General features: G+C 38.3%; 1 protein-coding gene across 1 annotated transcript; it reads left to right on the forward strand.

Annotated features, from left to right (window-relative positions):
- Positions 1-1,700: 1,700 nt before the first annotated feature.
- LOC104608606 (cyclin-D3-1-like) lies at positions 1,701-4,398 on the forward strand. Its single transcript, XM_010274640.3, has 6 exons — positions 1,701-2,221; positions 2,868-2,954; positions 3,057-3,155; positions 3,260-3,461; positions 3,554-3,675; positions 3,793-4,398. The coding sequence occupies exons 1-6, from the start codon at positions 1,895-1,897 to the stop codon at positions 4,033-4,035; spliced, it is 1,080 nt and encodes a 359-aa protein (XP_010272942.1). The 5' UTR covers positions 1,701-1,894; the 3' UTR covers positions 4,036-4,398.
- Positions 4,399-15,069: the final 10,671 nt, after the last annotated feature.

Here is a 15,069-nt window from a genome sequence, read left to right on the forward strand (position 1 = left end):
AAAAACTTATAATCAATCAATTGGCATCATAAGTGTGATAATCAATCAGGAGTGTTTTCATAAAAAATCACGAGGAGTTTTGATTGGCCAAATCCTTTCCAGCAGTGTAGATTTTCCATGAATAAAATAAAAGGAGGAAGAGGAGAGAAAGAGAATCAAATACATTTTCCATTCCAAAAGACCTGGAATGGGATTTGCAATTAAAATTGTAGTTATGGTGGTTTTGTTACTACATGCACTCAATTTATCATACTGATTCACTGTTTTCTATCAATGAAATATGAAATATCCGTGCCGGCATTTTTCCGACATGCCTAATGTGATTATTAGTTTCATCAATATGTAAAATCCAAATGGTAAAATATAGCATTGCACATTGCCACTGTGTTATTTCATCAGCTAAAGGTAGAGTGCCACTATCAACTGCCATGTTGCCATGTGGCGATAATCGTGTAGTTCCCGGCTTATCATTAATAAAAATTCTACACCTACAATGTTGGACAAATATGTTAACAAAAACCATTTATTTCATTATTATCTCTATATTCTCTATATACATAGAAATTGAACTACAATTATTATTAATAGTGTGAAGGCATATGCATTCCACGTGGTATTAATATTGGAAAGAGAATAGGTCTGCTTTAATTTATGTAGATTTTCTGCGTGCGCTCTCCCGTATCATTATTATTATTATTATTATTATTATTATTATTATTATTATTATTCATGGTATTAAAAATTGTAATTTTTCCTTAAAAAATGAAGAAATTAAAAACCAATATTTTGGATCAAAATATAACCAACACCGGGCTTAACTATTAAATGGACAAAATGGTCACTGTGGTTTCTGTAATGCCCTAAACTAGGGTTGCCTACTAAGTCCAATAATGTATTAGCAGATTACATGATGGGCTTCATTGTGGGTTACTATTAGAAACTTCGTAGAATAAAGAGAATTTTTTATTTCTTTGGTAAATAAAGAATAGAAAACAAGGTGAGGGTGGAAAAATCTAGCGTCGAACTCGGGTAATGATTTGGATAAAAGGTACGCGTTAGAAGACCAACCCACCGTAATAACTGTAATTTATGAATGAAACGGCTATTTTGGTCACATGGAGAGCGCACGCGTCTCTATGGTGAGAAGAAAACAATCCTGCGGTAGTTTGTCCACTTCTAACTACCCTTTTACGCATTTACCCCTACTCTTTTATGTAAATCCCTCCTCTTCTTTCTTATGTACAAAAAATGATTAATCTGAAGTAGTTACGACATATTGCCATTACAGTTCTAAAATGCCATGAAATGAAAGCTATTTTGAAGTTAGAAGAACTGGTTTTCACCGTAAATAACATGAACAAGGAGCCCATATACATAGCATTGCAGCTTGTCCTCCTACTGAATCATATTTGTACGGGACATCTTATAATAATTAAGAAACTAAATTATGCAATCTTTTGATTTCACGGAATAATAATTTCATCATCATTAATAGTATCTCGTTTTCTCTACCAGATAAAGATAAAGAAGAAAAGGGCAAAAAAAAAAAAGGAAAAAGAAAAGAAAAAATCAAATTTAATTAACCCAAACACGTATACTCGTAAAGGCGTTAAATGTATATTCTTTTCTCAAGCCTTGCCCTTCTCTCCCAATCTCTCTCCTTTACCCTAAATGGACACTCATTTGCTACATAAGTCCCTCTCTTGCAACAGTCTCATCAAAGCCAACCTTGGGCTTGAGGCTTGTTTCCTCTGTACCTCTTTTTCTTATCTTTTGTTGGTTTTATGTTTGAAGGAAAAAAAATCTCTTCTGCATTTATAAATTTCTGAATAAATCTCTGCTTTAGCCTTCTCATTTCATGAGATTTATTGGGTTGGGTTTCTGAGATTCTAGAATGGTACCTAGCTTCGACTGCTCAGCCTCGAGCCTTCTCTGTGCCGAAGACAACAATAGTTTCATGTGTTTTGAAGATATTGACGACGGGGCTGAGAATGAGTTTGGGGTTGGTTGGCAGCAGCAAGACCATCGAACCGATCATCAAAATCAGAGCTTTAGTGGCTTGGAATTCTCGATTGGGTTCCCACTGCAGAGTGAAGAGTGTTTGAGTTTGATGGTTGAGAGGGAATGCCAGCATTTGCCTAGGGATGATTACTTGAGCAGGTTGCGGAGAGGGGACTTGGACTTGGGTGTGAGGAGGGAGGCCATTGACTGGATTCAGAAGGTAGGTTGCTGAGTTCAGTGATGGGTTTTTGCAGACGGGGGTTTCTCAGTATTTCCTTATTTCCGTTTTGTCTATCGTCAGTTTTCTGGAATGGGTATTCGATCTTTTTCCTCTTTTATCGGTTAGCAATGATGCTTTTTGATGGATCATGACGAAGGGGGTTTAGGATTGAGCACACGGATTTCTGCTTCTCCTTCTCATCTTTTGATTATCGTGGATGTATGCAATTGAGTTTCCGTTTTTTACTCTTCTGAAATGATTCGACTGTATTCTGAAATGCGTACTGGGGTTTTCTTTTAGTCTGGTTTTCTATTATGATCTTCATACGTTATCTGTAACCGGTCTGTTGGGCTACTTTTCTTTTTGCTTCACTTGTATTTTGATGTGTTGATACTTAGCAGTGTCCTATTTTCTAAAATGGGATCCGTCTCCATTATTCTTTTCTTTTTTAAATGGAGATTTGGGTACTCTTTCTTGTTGTTTAATGAGTTCAGAAAACTGTCTTCATTTTGTATCTGGGGTTCTTTCCTCTGGTTGATGCTACGTGGAGGTGGTTTATTGTGTCTTCTGCAAATTTACTTTTCCTGGATTGCATTATGCCTATCCTCGTGGTGATGACTAATGCCATTGTTTTGGTTCATTACAGGCGCATGCTTATTACAATTTTGGACCTTTGAGTGCTTATTTATCCATAAATTACTTAGATCGGTTCCTTTCAGCATATGAGCTTCCTGTAAGTTCATGAAATAGACCCAAGAGGACATGTTTCTGTTTCTTTAGGACTATTGATGTCGGTTCCTGATTATCTCTATTCTGCTGTATTTGCTATTGGTAGAGAGGTAAAGCTTGGATGATGCAGTTATTAGCTGTAGCCTGTTTATCTCTAGCAGCCAAAATGGAAGAGACTGAAGTGCCTCTATCTCTAGATTTACAGGTGAAGCATCAATCAAGTTAAATGATGTCTATTATAGATAATTTATAGATGTTCTCCTTTTTCCCCTTTGTAACGATTATCCTGATCATATGGGTTTATGTCAGGTAGGGGAAACCAAGTTCGTCTTTGAAGCTAGAACCATACAGAGAATGGAGCTTCTTGTGTTGAGCACCTTGAAATGGAGAATGCAAGCTGTGACTCCTTTCTCTTACATAGAGTACTTCCTTTTTAAGATCAACGATGATCAACCTCCCTCGAGACTCTGCATCTCAAGATCGATCCAACTAATCTTAAGCACAATGAAGGGTAATTCTTTCTCTCAATTTTTTTTCCTGCTTACAGCAGTATTAGAGGAGATCCTGGCTCCTGATCCAGTGCTCGGTTGGAATTGAATGCAGGGATTGACTTCTTGAATTACAGACCTTCTGAGATTGCTGCAGCAGTGGCGATGTCTGTATGTAGAGAAGCCAAAACAGTGGATATTGAGAAGGCTATTTCTTGTTTTGCACATGTAGAAAAGGTAAAGTTGGTTCCTGTACACCCAAGTAATTTTTCTTTTATTGCAGCTATGATTAATTGATTATTAGTCAATCTGATCAATTAGCTTATGAATGAGTTGTTGTTTTGGGTTTTGCAGGAGAGAGTGGTGAAATGTCTTGAACTCATCCGGGATATGTCATTGATTAGTGGGTTTGTTAAGGTTGGTAGTGGCTCAATTTCGTCAGTGCCCCATAGCCCAATTGGGGTGCTAGATGCCGCATGCTTGAGCTATAAAAGTGATGATTTAACAGTTGGGTCATTTGCACATTCTTCTCATAGTAGTCCAGATACAAAGAGGAGGAAACTAAACAGTCCATCTGAGGTGGACCATGAGTCATGAGATTGGGAGGTGGGGTTCTCACTTTTCACCCAAATCAAATTAGTTTGGTTTGGTGGATGGGAGTTTTGGTGTGGCTTTGCAGCCCCTCCCTCCCCCCTCCCCCCTTGAAAAAAAGGATAAAAGAGAGGAAAAAGCTGGAGTTTAGAAAAAAAGAAAAGAGAAAAAGGGTTGAATGAATCTGTAGCATGAATTGGACAGTGTTCAGCTGTGTATTTAACAGAATTCTCAACTCAGCAGAAGAGAAGGAAAAAGGGGGGAAGATTGAATGTGCCCACCTATGCTGTTGGGGGATTTGTTGTAACTTCCATCTGAGAAACCAAAAAAAAGGAGAAAGAAAAGGAGCAAGAGCAAAGTTGAGAGAAATATTTGTTCATGTTATTATGTTATTATTTATTTGTGAAAAATTTAGAAAAAAAGTACCAGTCCCTTTGGGGGAACAAAAAGAGACAAGCACCAAAACAGAAAAGAGAGAAAAAAAAAGGAAGTGGGTTTTTTATTTTATGATTAAAATATGAAAAAACAGTTTTCTAATAATCCATGTCATCAAAATGATGATTTCTTTTTGATATTTCTGGTTCCCTGTCATCCTTTATTTGACCGTCTGATCATAGAACCTGGGGTCTGTTGCCCTCTTTGGTGATAAAGTGAAGAGGTCTGAGTCATATGCAATGCAAACATGGAAACCCCTGTTGATCTACTAAATTTAAGAAAATAATTTGTATCTTAATCGAATTAGTGTTTGTAGGTGTTGATTGAGGACTGGAGATGAGGACCCCTCATGCTCTCCCTCCCCCTAGAAGTTTCAGACTTTCAGTTAAAAGAAGCCAGTCGGTCATGACTCATGATGGAGGAATTATTCTCTAATTGTCTCTAGTCTAGTTTTGATACAATTCTTCTATGTTTTATTACTTTTCTTGGCCCGCCACTGTCACTGTGGCCCTGTATGTCTTGATTTGTTTATTATTCCTAACTTCACGAGTTTTAAAAATATTTATAACAACATATATTAATGGAGTACATGTTGCTACTATTTAAGAACTAATTGTTAGTTTGTTACATTCCACATTCCACCAACTGTAGCACGTGCAAAAGAAACGTGTTGGGGGCATTTCAGAAAATAAATAAATATTATTTTGCACAGATCCCACTTATGACATAGAGGGCATTTTTCTATGTCCAAATCAGTATCTTTATATAATTATCAAAGATTCAAAGTGCCCTTAAGTTCTTGTCCAAATCAATATCTTTATCAAAATGTTTTTGATGTTAAATCAGCGTTTAATCTATCATGATGATTTATATCATTATATGCATATCATAAACGGTTAACGATACCCCAACGTCAATTGATTATTGATTTTTTGGTGTATGAAATTTCTCTGGTGGAGCCTATTTGAATGTGGGATTAGGTAGGATCCATTTAAAGAGAGGGTCCTAATGTAAGACACGTGACATGCATGCACAAGGATGTCTGGTGTCAAAGCCAACCAATGAGATGATCCTTTTGCCATTTAATATCGGATCTCATGCACATAAAATACGGGCAAACCGTAAAAGGGGTATAAGGGCATATTTGATTCATCCTAATAGGGTTTGGATTAGGAATGCCAACGGAATGGGTTTGGGGCAGGGGTTACATTCCCCATTCTTGATCTCGACCCCCAAATCAGCCTCTGCCGCTGTCCTCGATCCCTGGTAAAGAAAGGAATCTCTCCTCCATCCTCGACTACGATTTGGATGAATTTTCTGTCGGAGACCCGAATCCTCGATGGACTGAGAGGTTGAGACAGAGAGAATGAGAGATTGAGACTAAGAGAGAGAGAGGATCGTTGGGAGAGTTAAAATCGGCAACGAGAGAGTCTGACAGGTGATGGCGTCACGGCGACGGAGGTCAATGACAATAGGCAAATGTTAGAAGGACTAACGACTGAAACTCTTCTTTATCTATTCTCTATCACTCGAGAAGGCACGGAGCTAGGGTTCTGAATCTTTTGTGGCAACGGCGGTCGGCAAATCGGCGATTCAACAACAAAGAGTCAAAGATGAAAGAAGGCAAATCAGTGAAACTGTTCCAGAGATAGACGAATTGAGAGTTCTCAACTTCTCTAAGTCTCTCTTCTCTATGTCGAGGGTTTTAGACTTTAGTTTAGTATTTTTTCAAGTTCTTGACTTCCCCGTCCCTATCTCCATCCCCGATCGGGGATTTAGGGGTACCCCCATCCCCGACCCCGACCACGCCAAGGTACCTCTCATCCCCGACCCCATTGGGTTGGGGAGCCCAGGTACCCCTCGGGGACGGGGAAAATTTCCACCCCTATTTGGAATGAGAATATTTCAACTGTTTAGTCGGGTGGAATTAAAACCTGCCCCCGCCCCTGAAAATAAAATATCATTTCCATTCCGATTCCAATCTTAACCAAACAGTAAGATCATTTCGATTCAGATTTTGTGAGATTTTAATTTCGATTTTAACTATGAATCCAATGGACCCTAATTTCCTAAATTAAGCATATTATAAATCCATGAATATCTCAAATCCGAGTCGGTCAAGAGTCAGAATTTGATTGGTGTTAGATAAATGGTCAACTCAATTAAACCGTGCATTTTACACTCATACCTGCTATGCGTCTTACTCTTTCTATTTCATATCGTATAGAAGTTTGTTGGCTTTGACAATGTAGTGTTTGATTCCATTGCCATCGCCTAGCGTTTTTATTGCCATATCCGTTACCATTAAATAAGAAAACATCAAACATATCTTACCAATTTCCTAGACGGGATCGTTTTTTCAGCATTTTCCACAACCCAAACAAATAATTAACATAACTTCAAAACTCAAAACACTGACATGGTGCTGATGTATCACCATTTTCCAGATAACCGGCATGGGTTGCAAACATCCTCTAAATCAACTGAGTAATGGCTAAAGTGATGTTGAGTACTGGCTACATAATTATCGCATTGGTGCTTACACCTCAATGGTAAAAAGTACCTGTCTGTTTTGATTAGGATTAGATAGGCACTCATAGACCTCTTCATGGGCTGGGTAGCCCGATGGCCTGACCTGGTCCGGCCCGTTATTTTTTGGGTTTGGACAAAATTTGAGGCTCGTGGGCTCGGGCTAGAGCTTTAAATACCAGGTCCGATCATTTTTGGGAGTTGTGCTTCTCTACTTTTGTTGATGATTTTTTTACCTTTATTAGATTACAGAAGTTCATTTGTTCTCCTAGATCCATTTATGTATTTTGTTCTTCTTGAGAAATTGTATTTGGGTTCTGATTGACCTTATTGGCAAATTCTATGTAATTGTATCAATTTCTTGAATGAATGAAATATAATTTTAGCCTTAAAAAAAAGTTCGGCTCGATACTATTACATATAATAAAAAATCATTTATGTTATATATAATATATATTTATGTCTTAAAATATTAATAAATATTAGTTTACTATTAGAAAATACAAATTATTTTATTAATTTATTAAATTATTATAATATAAAAGTACACTAAAAATAAGACATTTTGTATACAGGTTAGACTTTATATAAAGACCGGGCTCAGACTCAAGACCTAGGCCTGATAATTGGGCCAGACTTGTACATTTTCTGTTGATAAAAAAGCAAAACCCGGCCCCGCCCAGCCCATGAACAGGTCTAGGCACACATTTTGAGCATGTTAAGTAAGTATTTAAAAGTTTCCTCACATCTTTCCTTAAGAAAAACACCCCCAACCAACCCTTCAAAAAGATTAAAATCAACTTGAATATTTATTGTATGCTCATTCATACTTATAATGTTGTGCCTAATAGATCCGTCCTGTTTACGGTGAAAGGTGTATTACTTGAACAAGTCTGTTTGAGAAAGCCAACCAACGAGGTTTACCAGTCAATTTGTATTACAATACAAAAACTGTCTAATCGGCGGTTTTTACAACCAAACAGGTGTATAGTTGCAATGGTCACTTTGAGATTGAAACGCCTTAACCTCAAAGGCAGCCGTACCAAACGCCCACTAAACTGTCCAGGGCATTCTGAGTATATATAATTTATAAATGTCTCAACTCTATTGGTATTTAGTAGTGAGTTCGGATCACCTAGCAACAAAAAAACATTTCAACACTCTCTTAACATCATCTAACACCGCACATCTCAATTTGACACTGAAATCTATCATTAAGTGAGACCCGTTATATATATGAGATATGCGGTTTCAGATCATATTTATTTATAATGGGAGGGTGTTGGAACATCTTTACTTGGCAGGTGATCCCAACTCCTTGATACTGAGCACGAGCCCAAAGGCCGGAGGAATGATTGAGGCAGGTTTAGCACAGGTACAAGTTGTCGCAACTCGCAAGGCAAGCTACAGGGTTCTTGGCATGGCTCCGGCTTTCCTCTTCTCTCCGGTATTATTAAATGCTTTTGTATAGGAACAAAACTATCCGAATCAACAATCTGTCTTATAATTTTCGTACAAGTTTAGAATCAGCACGATGTGTTTGGGATCAATACCGTTTTCGAGAGGCAGTGTTGCATAAACATTCTGTTTTCTCTAGATTCCTATTTGGTACCGTTTTTAACAATGCTAGCAATAGCAATAGTAGAAAAGGCAGGAAAACATCAAAAAGGGTGTTTTCTCATACTATATCTGAGAAAACATTTTTCGGCGTTTTCTAAAAAACAAATTTCTACTCATGATGGGTGTATCCATCCCCAGAGCGCATGCACACATTGAGATTGCATGCAACATGCAGAGGGGGAAGGGAGGTGGAAATTAAATTAAAGTTATTAGAAAATGGGGCCCTGTCCAAACTAGAATTGGGTTTAGTGCTATTATCAGCTGGCCTGGCCACAATATGAGGGGCCATTGCTTGCAAAAGTGGTAAAACCTCTACCTCTTGAACTGACAAGCGTGAGAACATGGATTCAAGACTGTGAAGAAAAAAATGCCAAGGGTTAGTTCCGTATCCAGTCCAGTCCACCCCTCCCAATATGGCCCTTTATTCCAAGATACGTACGTAATCAATGGCTCCAGTGCTTGGAACTGCCCCAACTGGTTGTGTCCTCTATCACCACTTTATCAATTAATGGAACAATATGAATATTAAAAGGAATATCAATATGCGTAGAGACGGTATATATATGGACGGACCTACACCACCATCGCCCAAAAGTGTTGTATATCAGTGACTCAGTGCCTGGCATCGACTTCGTCATGTTCCTTCAAATCCAAAAATCTCAAGATGTATACTTTATCTGCCCAAAGTGAATTTGGAGGTATTTGAGAATTGAGACCACCCAGGTCCCAGAATCTATTTTACGTTTCACATTGATACTTTTTTCAATTTCATCTTAACTGTGCAATCACTGAGATGAGAAGATTGGACCTTTCAAATGGTTGAATAAATGAAACCTTTTTCTTTCTCAAACAATCATCCGATCCTCCATGTACACATGCAATCAAACTTATTAGTTTAGAAGATTTCAAGCTACAGAGATGGGAAGAACGGATAGAAAGCTTCGGCCTTGGGGTTAATCAGAAAACGTACATACTCGATGAACCAAGCCGTGCTGCAAAAAGTTAGTGGGTGGTACTTAATTGACTTACGTAACAGAGTTATGCTTTTGGAGGAACCACTCAATCACCTGAAAATCTGAGAGCAATTTGGTTGGTTTTGAGCTGATGACTCTCTCTCGGTGGTGGTGGCGTAGTGCTACCATTCCATTCATTCCTCCTACTTCTTAGAACCCTCAACTCTGCTAATCCTCTTTTGCTTTTTGTCGTCCCCACCAATGAGACGGGGAGGAGCACCATTTAGTTCTACTCGTGTAATACTGAGCTGATCACAAGCCACTACAGCACACTGTAGAGCCCACGTATCAGGCTGATGTGGCAAACTGTGATTGGCCCACTATCCTCCAGTTCTCGTAGAGAGAGGATTGGGGCACATTAGTCTGATCGGGCTCTCAGAGTCTCTCTACATAGGACATACTACACAGTACAGAAAGACATCATGCGCACCTTTACCACCACCTTTTCTATTTACCTAATGCAAACAGCTAAGCATGGTCAAAGTACATATTTTAAGTTACCATATTAACTTCCTGAAGCATATTCTTTCTTGATAACATGATTTCAGATGGACGAACAGAAAACAACAGAAGACAACAACCTTGAATCTGTAAGATGCCCATGCCTATACTCCCAAACCAAACAAACCATAAGCCAAAATGGTCAGTTTGAAAAGCCAAAAGTTATTATTATTATCCTCTCTCTCCCTCTCTCTCTCACACACATATATATCATAGGTGTCAGCGATTTCTCGGCTGTCTACCCAAAAAGAAAAGAAAAAAAGAAAGATGTCACTGCCACTGCAATACGCTCAAGGTAGGTAGAGAATGATAAAGAAAGGTGGAAAACGTTGCCCCTGTTAAGTAATTTTGAGAATTTAAACCCTATCTACTTATGTTTCTTTTCTCTGAATTTGAGAAAAAGATCCCGAGACTAATGAGTTCACTTGATCATCATTTGTGGAATTTGCATGGCCCCACAGCACATTCCAACCGTATATTGGGAACATCTCCCCATACAAAGTATAGGAGATGTGAACTGATATGCATGTGGGATGCGTTCTGTGGGGTCTCAATACACAAGAAGCGACCTTTTTTTTTAAAAAAAGTATGGACTGGAGGAAGAGAATGAGTTATGGGTAAATGGTTGGTGGGTCAGACTTTCAGGCTGTGAACTGATATGTTTGTCTATTGAGAGAATTTTCTTTGGATGATAGGCTCAGTTTTATAATATAAGAAACCAAGAGTGAATGGTATAAGGTTTCTCCTTTATCCCAGACACCATGTGGCATCCAGCTACAACCTTTCAGAGATAAAAAAGAGTGATGGGGCATTTCGATTTTCAAGTACTTTGATGATGTACCAGACTACCAGGAAACATTAATATAATCTACAGACCCCATATGCAAGTGTTGGTTTCACATTTCATGCACAGAGACAGATTTATTTACACGCACAACCATGGTTGTGGTTGGGTCGATCACATTCTTCTACTGTAGAGAGCTTAGAAGAAACGGTTCATCAGCTTTCTAGCAACTTGATTACTTTGGCCTTTGGGCGTTAAGCTGATTTATGTCTCAATTAAGATGGAAAAGAAAATTGGGTTTTGTCCTCTTCGGCTGCAAGAGACCATTAAGCATTTAAGACATGCATATTGGTGGTCTCTGGTCTGAGATTCCACCACATATCTCTGCGAAAAGGACAACTTCTTCACCCTTCTCGTGACTGTCCTACGTGGGGTTGCATTTTGACGGGTGACGTGGCCTGATTACAGGGAGTTAATCTTTGACCCGGTCAAAGGAAAGCAATCACTGATACAAATATAGATTATAAAAGAGCTACCTTTAAAGAATGATCCATATCATTGTATCAGTTGACACAGAGTTGCAAACAAGAATCCAGAAATGCTGATTTCAATTTTTTTAAGTACAAAATACTCAGGTAAGATAGTGCTAATACTGGTCAATTGGACGGGACCCACCATTTCACAACTATCACTCGCCCAGCTCTAAAAAGCAAGAATTACATTCTTTTATGAGATTAACCTCTCAGAGGTTGATCTTTGACCTACGAGATCTCCAAGGCCCGAGTTAGTTTTTTTATTCTGCACCTGAAAGGACTATTTCCTCTTTACAGTTCACAACTACTGAAACCGAGAATTTAAGGATGTTAATATTCTAGTATTATGCCGGACTGAGTTGTGCAATCGCCCATCAATCTGGGACTTAAGGGCTGGCTCCAGGCCCCCGGCCCCGGCCTAGTATCTGCCCTAGGGTAAACATGAATTAAACAAATTTAGGCCCACAAGGATAATATTGCGTAATGGACTGGGCTGGGCTATAAGTAATCCTATTTATCTGCCCTAGGGTAAATTACATGTTCGGGTCTAGCCCATATATTTAAACTGGATCGTAGAGGGATGGTTCTAACAATCTAACTTCAAGAACCCATCGGGCCATGACAATCCATAAACAGTTTCTTCAACATTGTCGTTCACTATGTCTTGATCAATCTTCTATTTTGGATTCCATCCTAGCTCTCGATCTATCTTCTTATAAATTGTAAGCGTGGGCGGGCCTTAATGCTATCTAGCCAACATCCCACCATGGGTCACACATCCACGAGAGTGGAGATGAGAAATTACAAGAGAACAGAACATAAACCCAGGATTTGTTTGCAAATACAAGGGACTAAGCTGTGAAGTCTTCCGCCTTTTTTTTTTTATTTAAGATGGTCCATGATAGGGCTGTTCATAACAAGACCCAAACCGACCAAACTGACCAACCTGGTCTGATCCAACCTGAGTTGCCGGTTTTTCTTCAACACTGATTGGTTTTGGGTTACAAAAAAAAAAAAACGATGGTTTGGTTTTCATGTGTGAAAACCAAAATCAAACCGACCCAAACTGATTTAGATATATATTATATATAATATATGTCAGATATATATTATATATAATATATGTCAGATATATTATATATACATATATCTGATGTATTTCAGTTTTATTATAATATATTTCAGATATTATATAATATATATATAATTTCAGCTTTAATCCATCAAATCATTTTTAATTTCCAAGTATCCAGCCTTCGCTTCTTAGACTTGAATCCTTTACTGTTCACACCGAGAGAATCATTAACAAAACTGACCCAAACCGACCAGACCGGTTTTACTTGGTACATGGTCGATTTCAGTTTCATTTTTAGGTAAACCGATCAGGTTGGGTCGGTTGGGAAATCGCCAATAAACCCACCCAACCCAACCCATGAACAGCCCTAATCCATGACATGAAAACTAGGAAGGAAGCCATCATTCCATTTTATGGATTTTCTGTATTTTAGTTTTAGAATCCAACTATACTGCATTTATGAATATTTGCTGCATGTTAAAATTAAGATTTCAACAAATCACATTAAACACATTCCATGGTCTATTTTTCATTGGTTCACATTTCAAAAGATATACATTCATGTTTCAAAAGGAATAGTTGCCATCAAGACTTTAAAAGCATTTAAAGATCTCACCTATGATGTGTCATTTTATCACTGGTTCACGTTTTTTTCTTCATTATGCAGTTCATGCATCATAGATTTTGCCCTTGGTATATTTACAATTTCCTGAATTCAAGATGATGGATCAATTAAAATAGCTATTTTTATGTGGAGATTAATGCATGGTGCTATTCTAGTTGATGAGATCATAACGTGAAGAGGTGTCTATTTGGCTTCCAAGTGTACTGGAGATATGGCTTCTAAAGTTTGGTCTTATTTTAGTAACCTCTTTAATATTTCCATGTATCCTACTCAGCATGTAGTGTATCGGGTTTCATTGGTAGAATGCTTGTTTCTCTCAAAGATTTAGACACAAGATTGAGCCCATCCAAAGCAATGGAGTGCTACTACTGTAAAAAGTTTCAACACCTTCCTGATGCCTGATTGAAGCATTTTCTGCATTTACGTGGGAAGGTTGATAGAGCAAGAGGAATTACTGTGGGCACTATTCCCCTTGCACAAACGTCTATATGTCATCCTTTGGAATCTTAGGTTTGTCTTCTTTCTTCCTGGAAGAGTTGCTATTATGAGTCAAAGAAAACAAATATACCCTTACCCGTCATTCTTTTCAAAACCGGATCGGACCAGATGGTCAGACTGGAAAAACCGAGAACCGGTTACCTGACTGGTTCCATTTTTCTTCTAAAATCGTTGATTTTGGTCAGCAAACCGCTAAACCGGCTGGTTAATCATTCGAACAGTTTTGACCGTTTTTCAATTTTTTTAAAATTCTTTTATTTTTTTTGTCAAAACGGGCCAGCCATTTGAGTCGAACAGTCGGACCGTTCAAACCAGCAACCAAACCCCTGACCAGTTCAGTTTTAAAAACCATGCTTACCGTTACTGTTGCTTCAACGTGGGTTGCTATTATGAGTCAAAGAAAACAAAGCAATGGAGTTCTATTACGAGTCAATGCTCGGAAGATCCAGTCTGGTTGTTCTTCTTATATCTATTCAACAGTATTTGAACCAATTTTGGTGTCCAAACACAATAAGTATGGGCCAATATTCATTCAAGTTCATTGACTTTGGATAAACATGATCGCGGAAGATTAGAATCCCGTTCATCAATCAATAACTTTATCAAAGTGAGTCAAATAGAAAAGGGATTTGGAGCCTTGAAATAATCGTCTTGGCCGTCAACAAAAAGAAGATCATGGTTGAAGTTGTTAAGATTGATCAAATCCAAACGTTGAAAAAGATTTCATCAGCTGAAATGGGAGATGAGTCATTGTCCTCACAAAGAAGAATTCAAAATCGCAATGTTGTCACTGCTGTCTTCTTGTTACAATTAAACCTGTTCATGGGTCGGGCCGGGTTTTCACTCTGTATTAACAGATTTTTCAAAGACTCGAGCCCGAGCCCGGCTCGACCATCGGACCTACAACTTGGGCCCGAGCCTGACCCTCATAAAAAGCCCAAAGCCCGGGCCTGGGCCCAAGTCCAAAATTTAGCTCATATTGTTACTACTGTTGAAGTGGCTGAATAGAGAGAGAGAGAAATTATAAAGAAAATAATAAAAAATGTATATATTAAATTATAAATATATATTTTAATAAAATTATATTATTTATATATTTTATATAATATATAAAATATATAATGCTGAGTCGGGTCGGACCGGGCTTGAGCCGGACTTTTTTGACAAATCCCGAGCCCGGCCCAAAACACAGTCGGGCTTACTGTGTCAGGCCCAAGGTCAGGCCCATGGGCCTAATTACATGACCAAGCCCGACCGGGGTGCAGGCCGGGCCGGGTCGGGCCATCACCTCCCTATTCCCATATCCTTTTTCCATTTCTTAAAAAATCATTTAATATCCAATTAATTTTTATTGTTATTTCTATTACATGATACATCTGTTTCTATTAGACCCGACTTCTCATATTTGCAGGACATTCAAGAATAAT

The sequence above is a fragment of the Nelumbo nucifera genome, chromosome 1, assembly GCF_055504915.1.
Source record: "Nelumbo nucifera cultivar China Antique chromosome 1, China Antique-T2T, whole genome shotgun sequence".
Taxonomy (NCBI): Eukaryota; Viridiplantae; Streptophyta; class Magnoliopsida; order Proteales; family Nelumbonaceae; genus Nelumbo; species Nelumbo nucifera.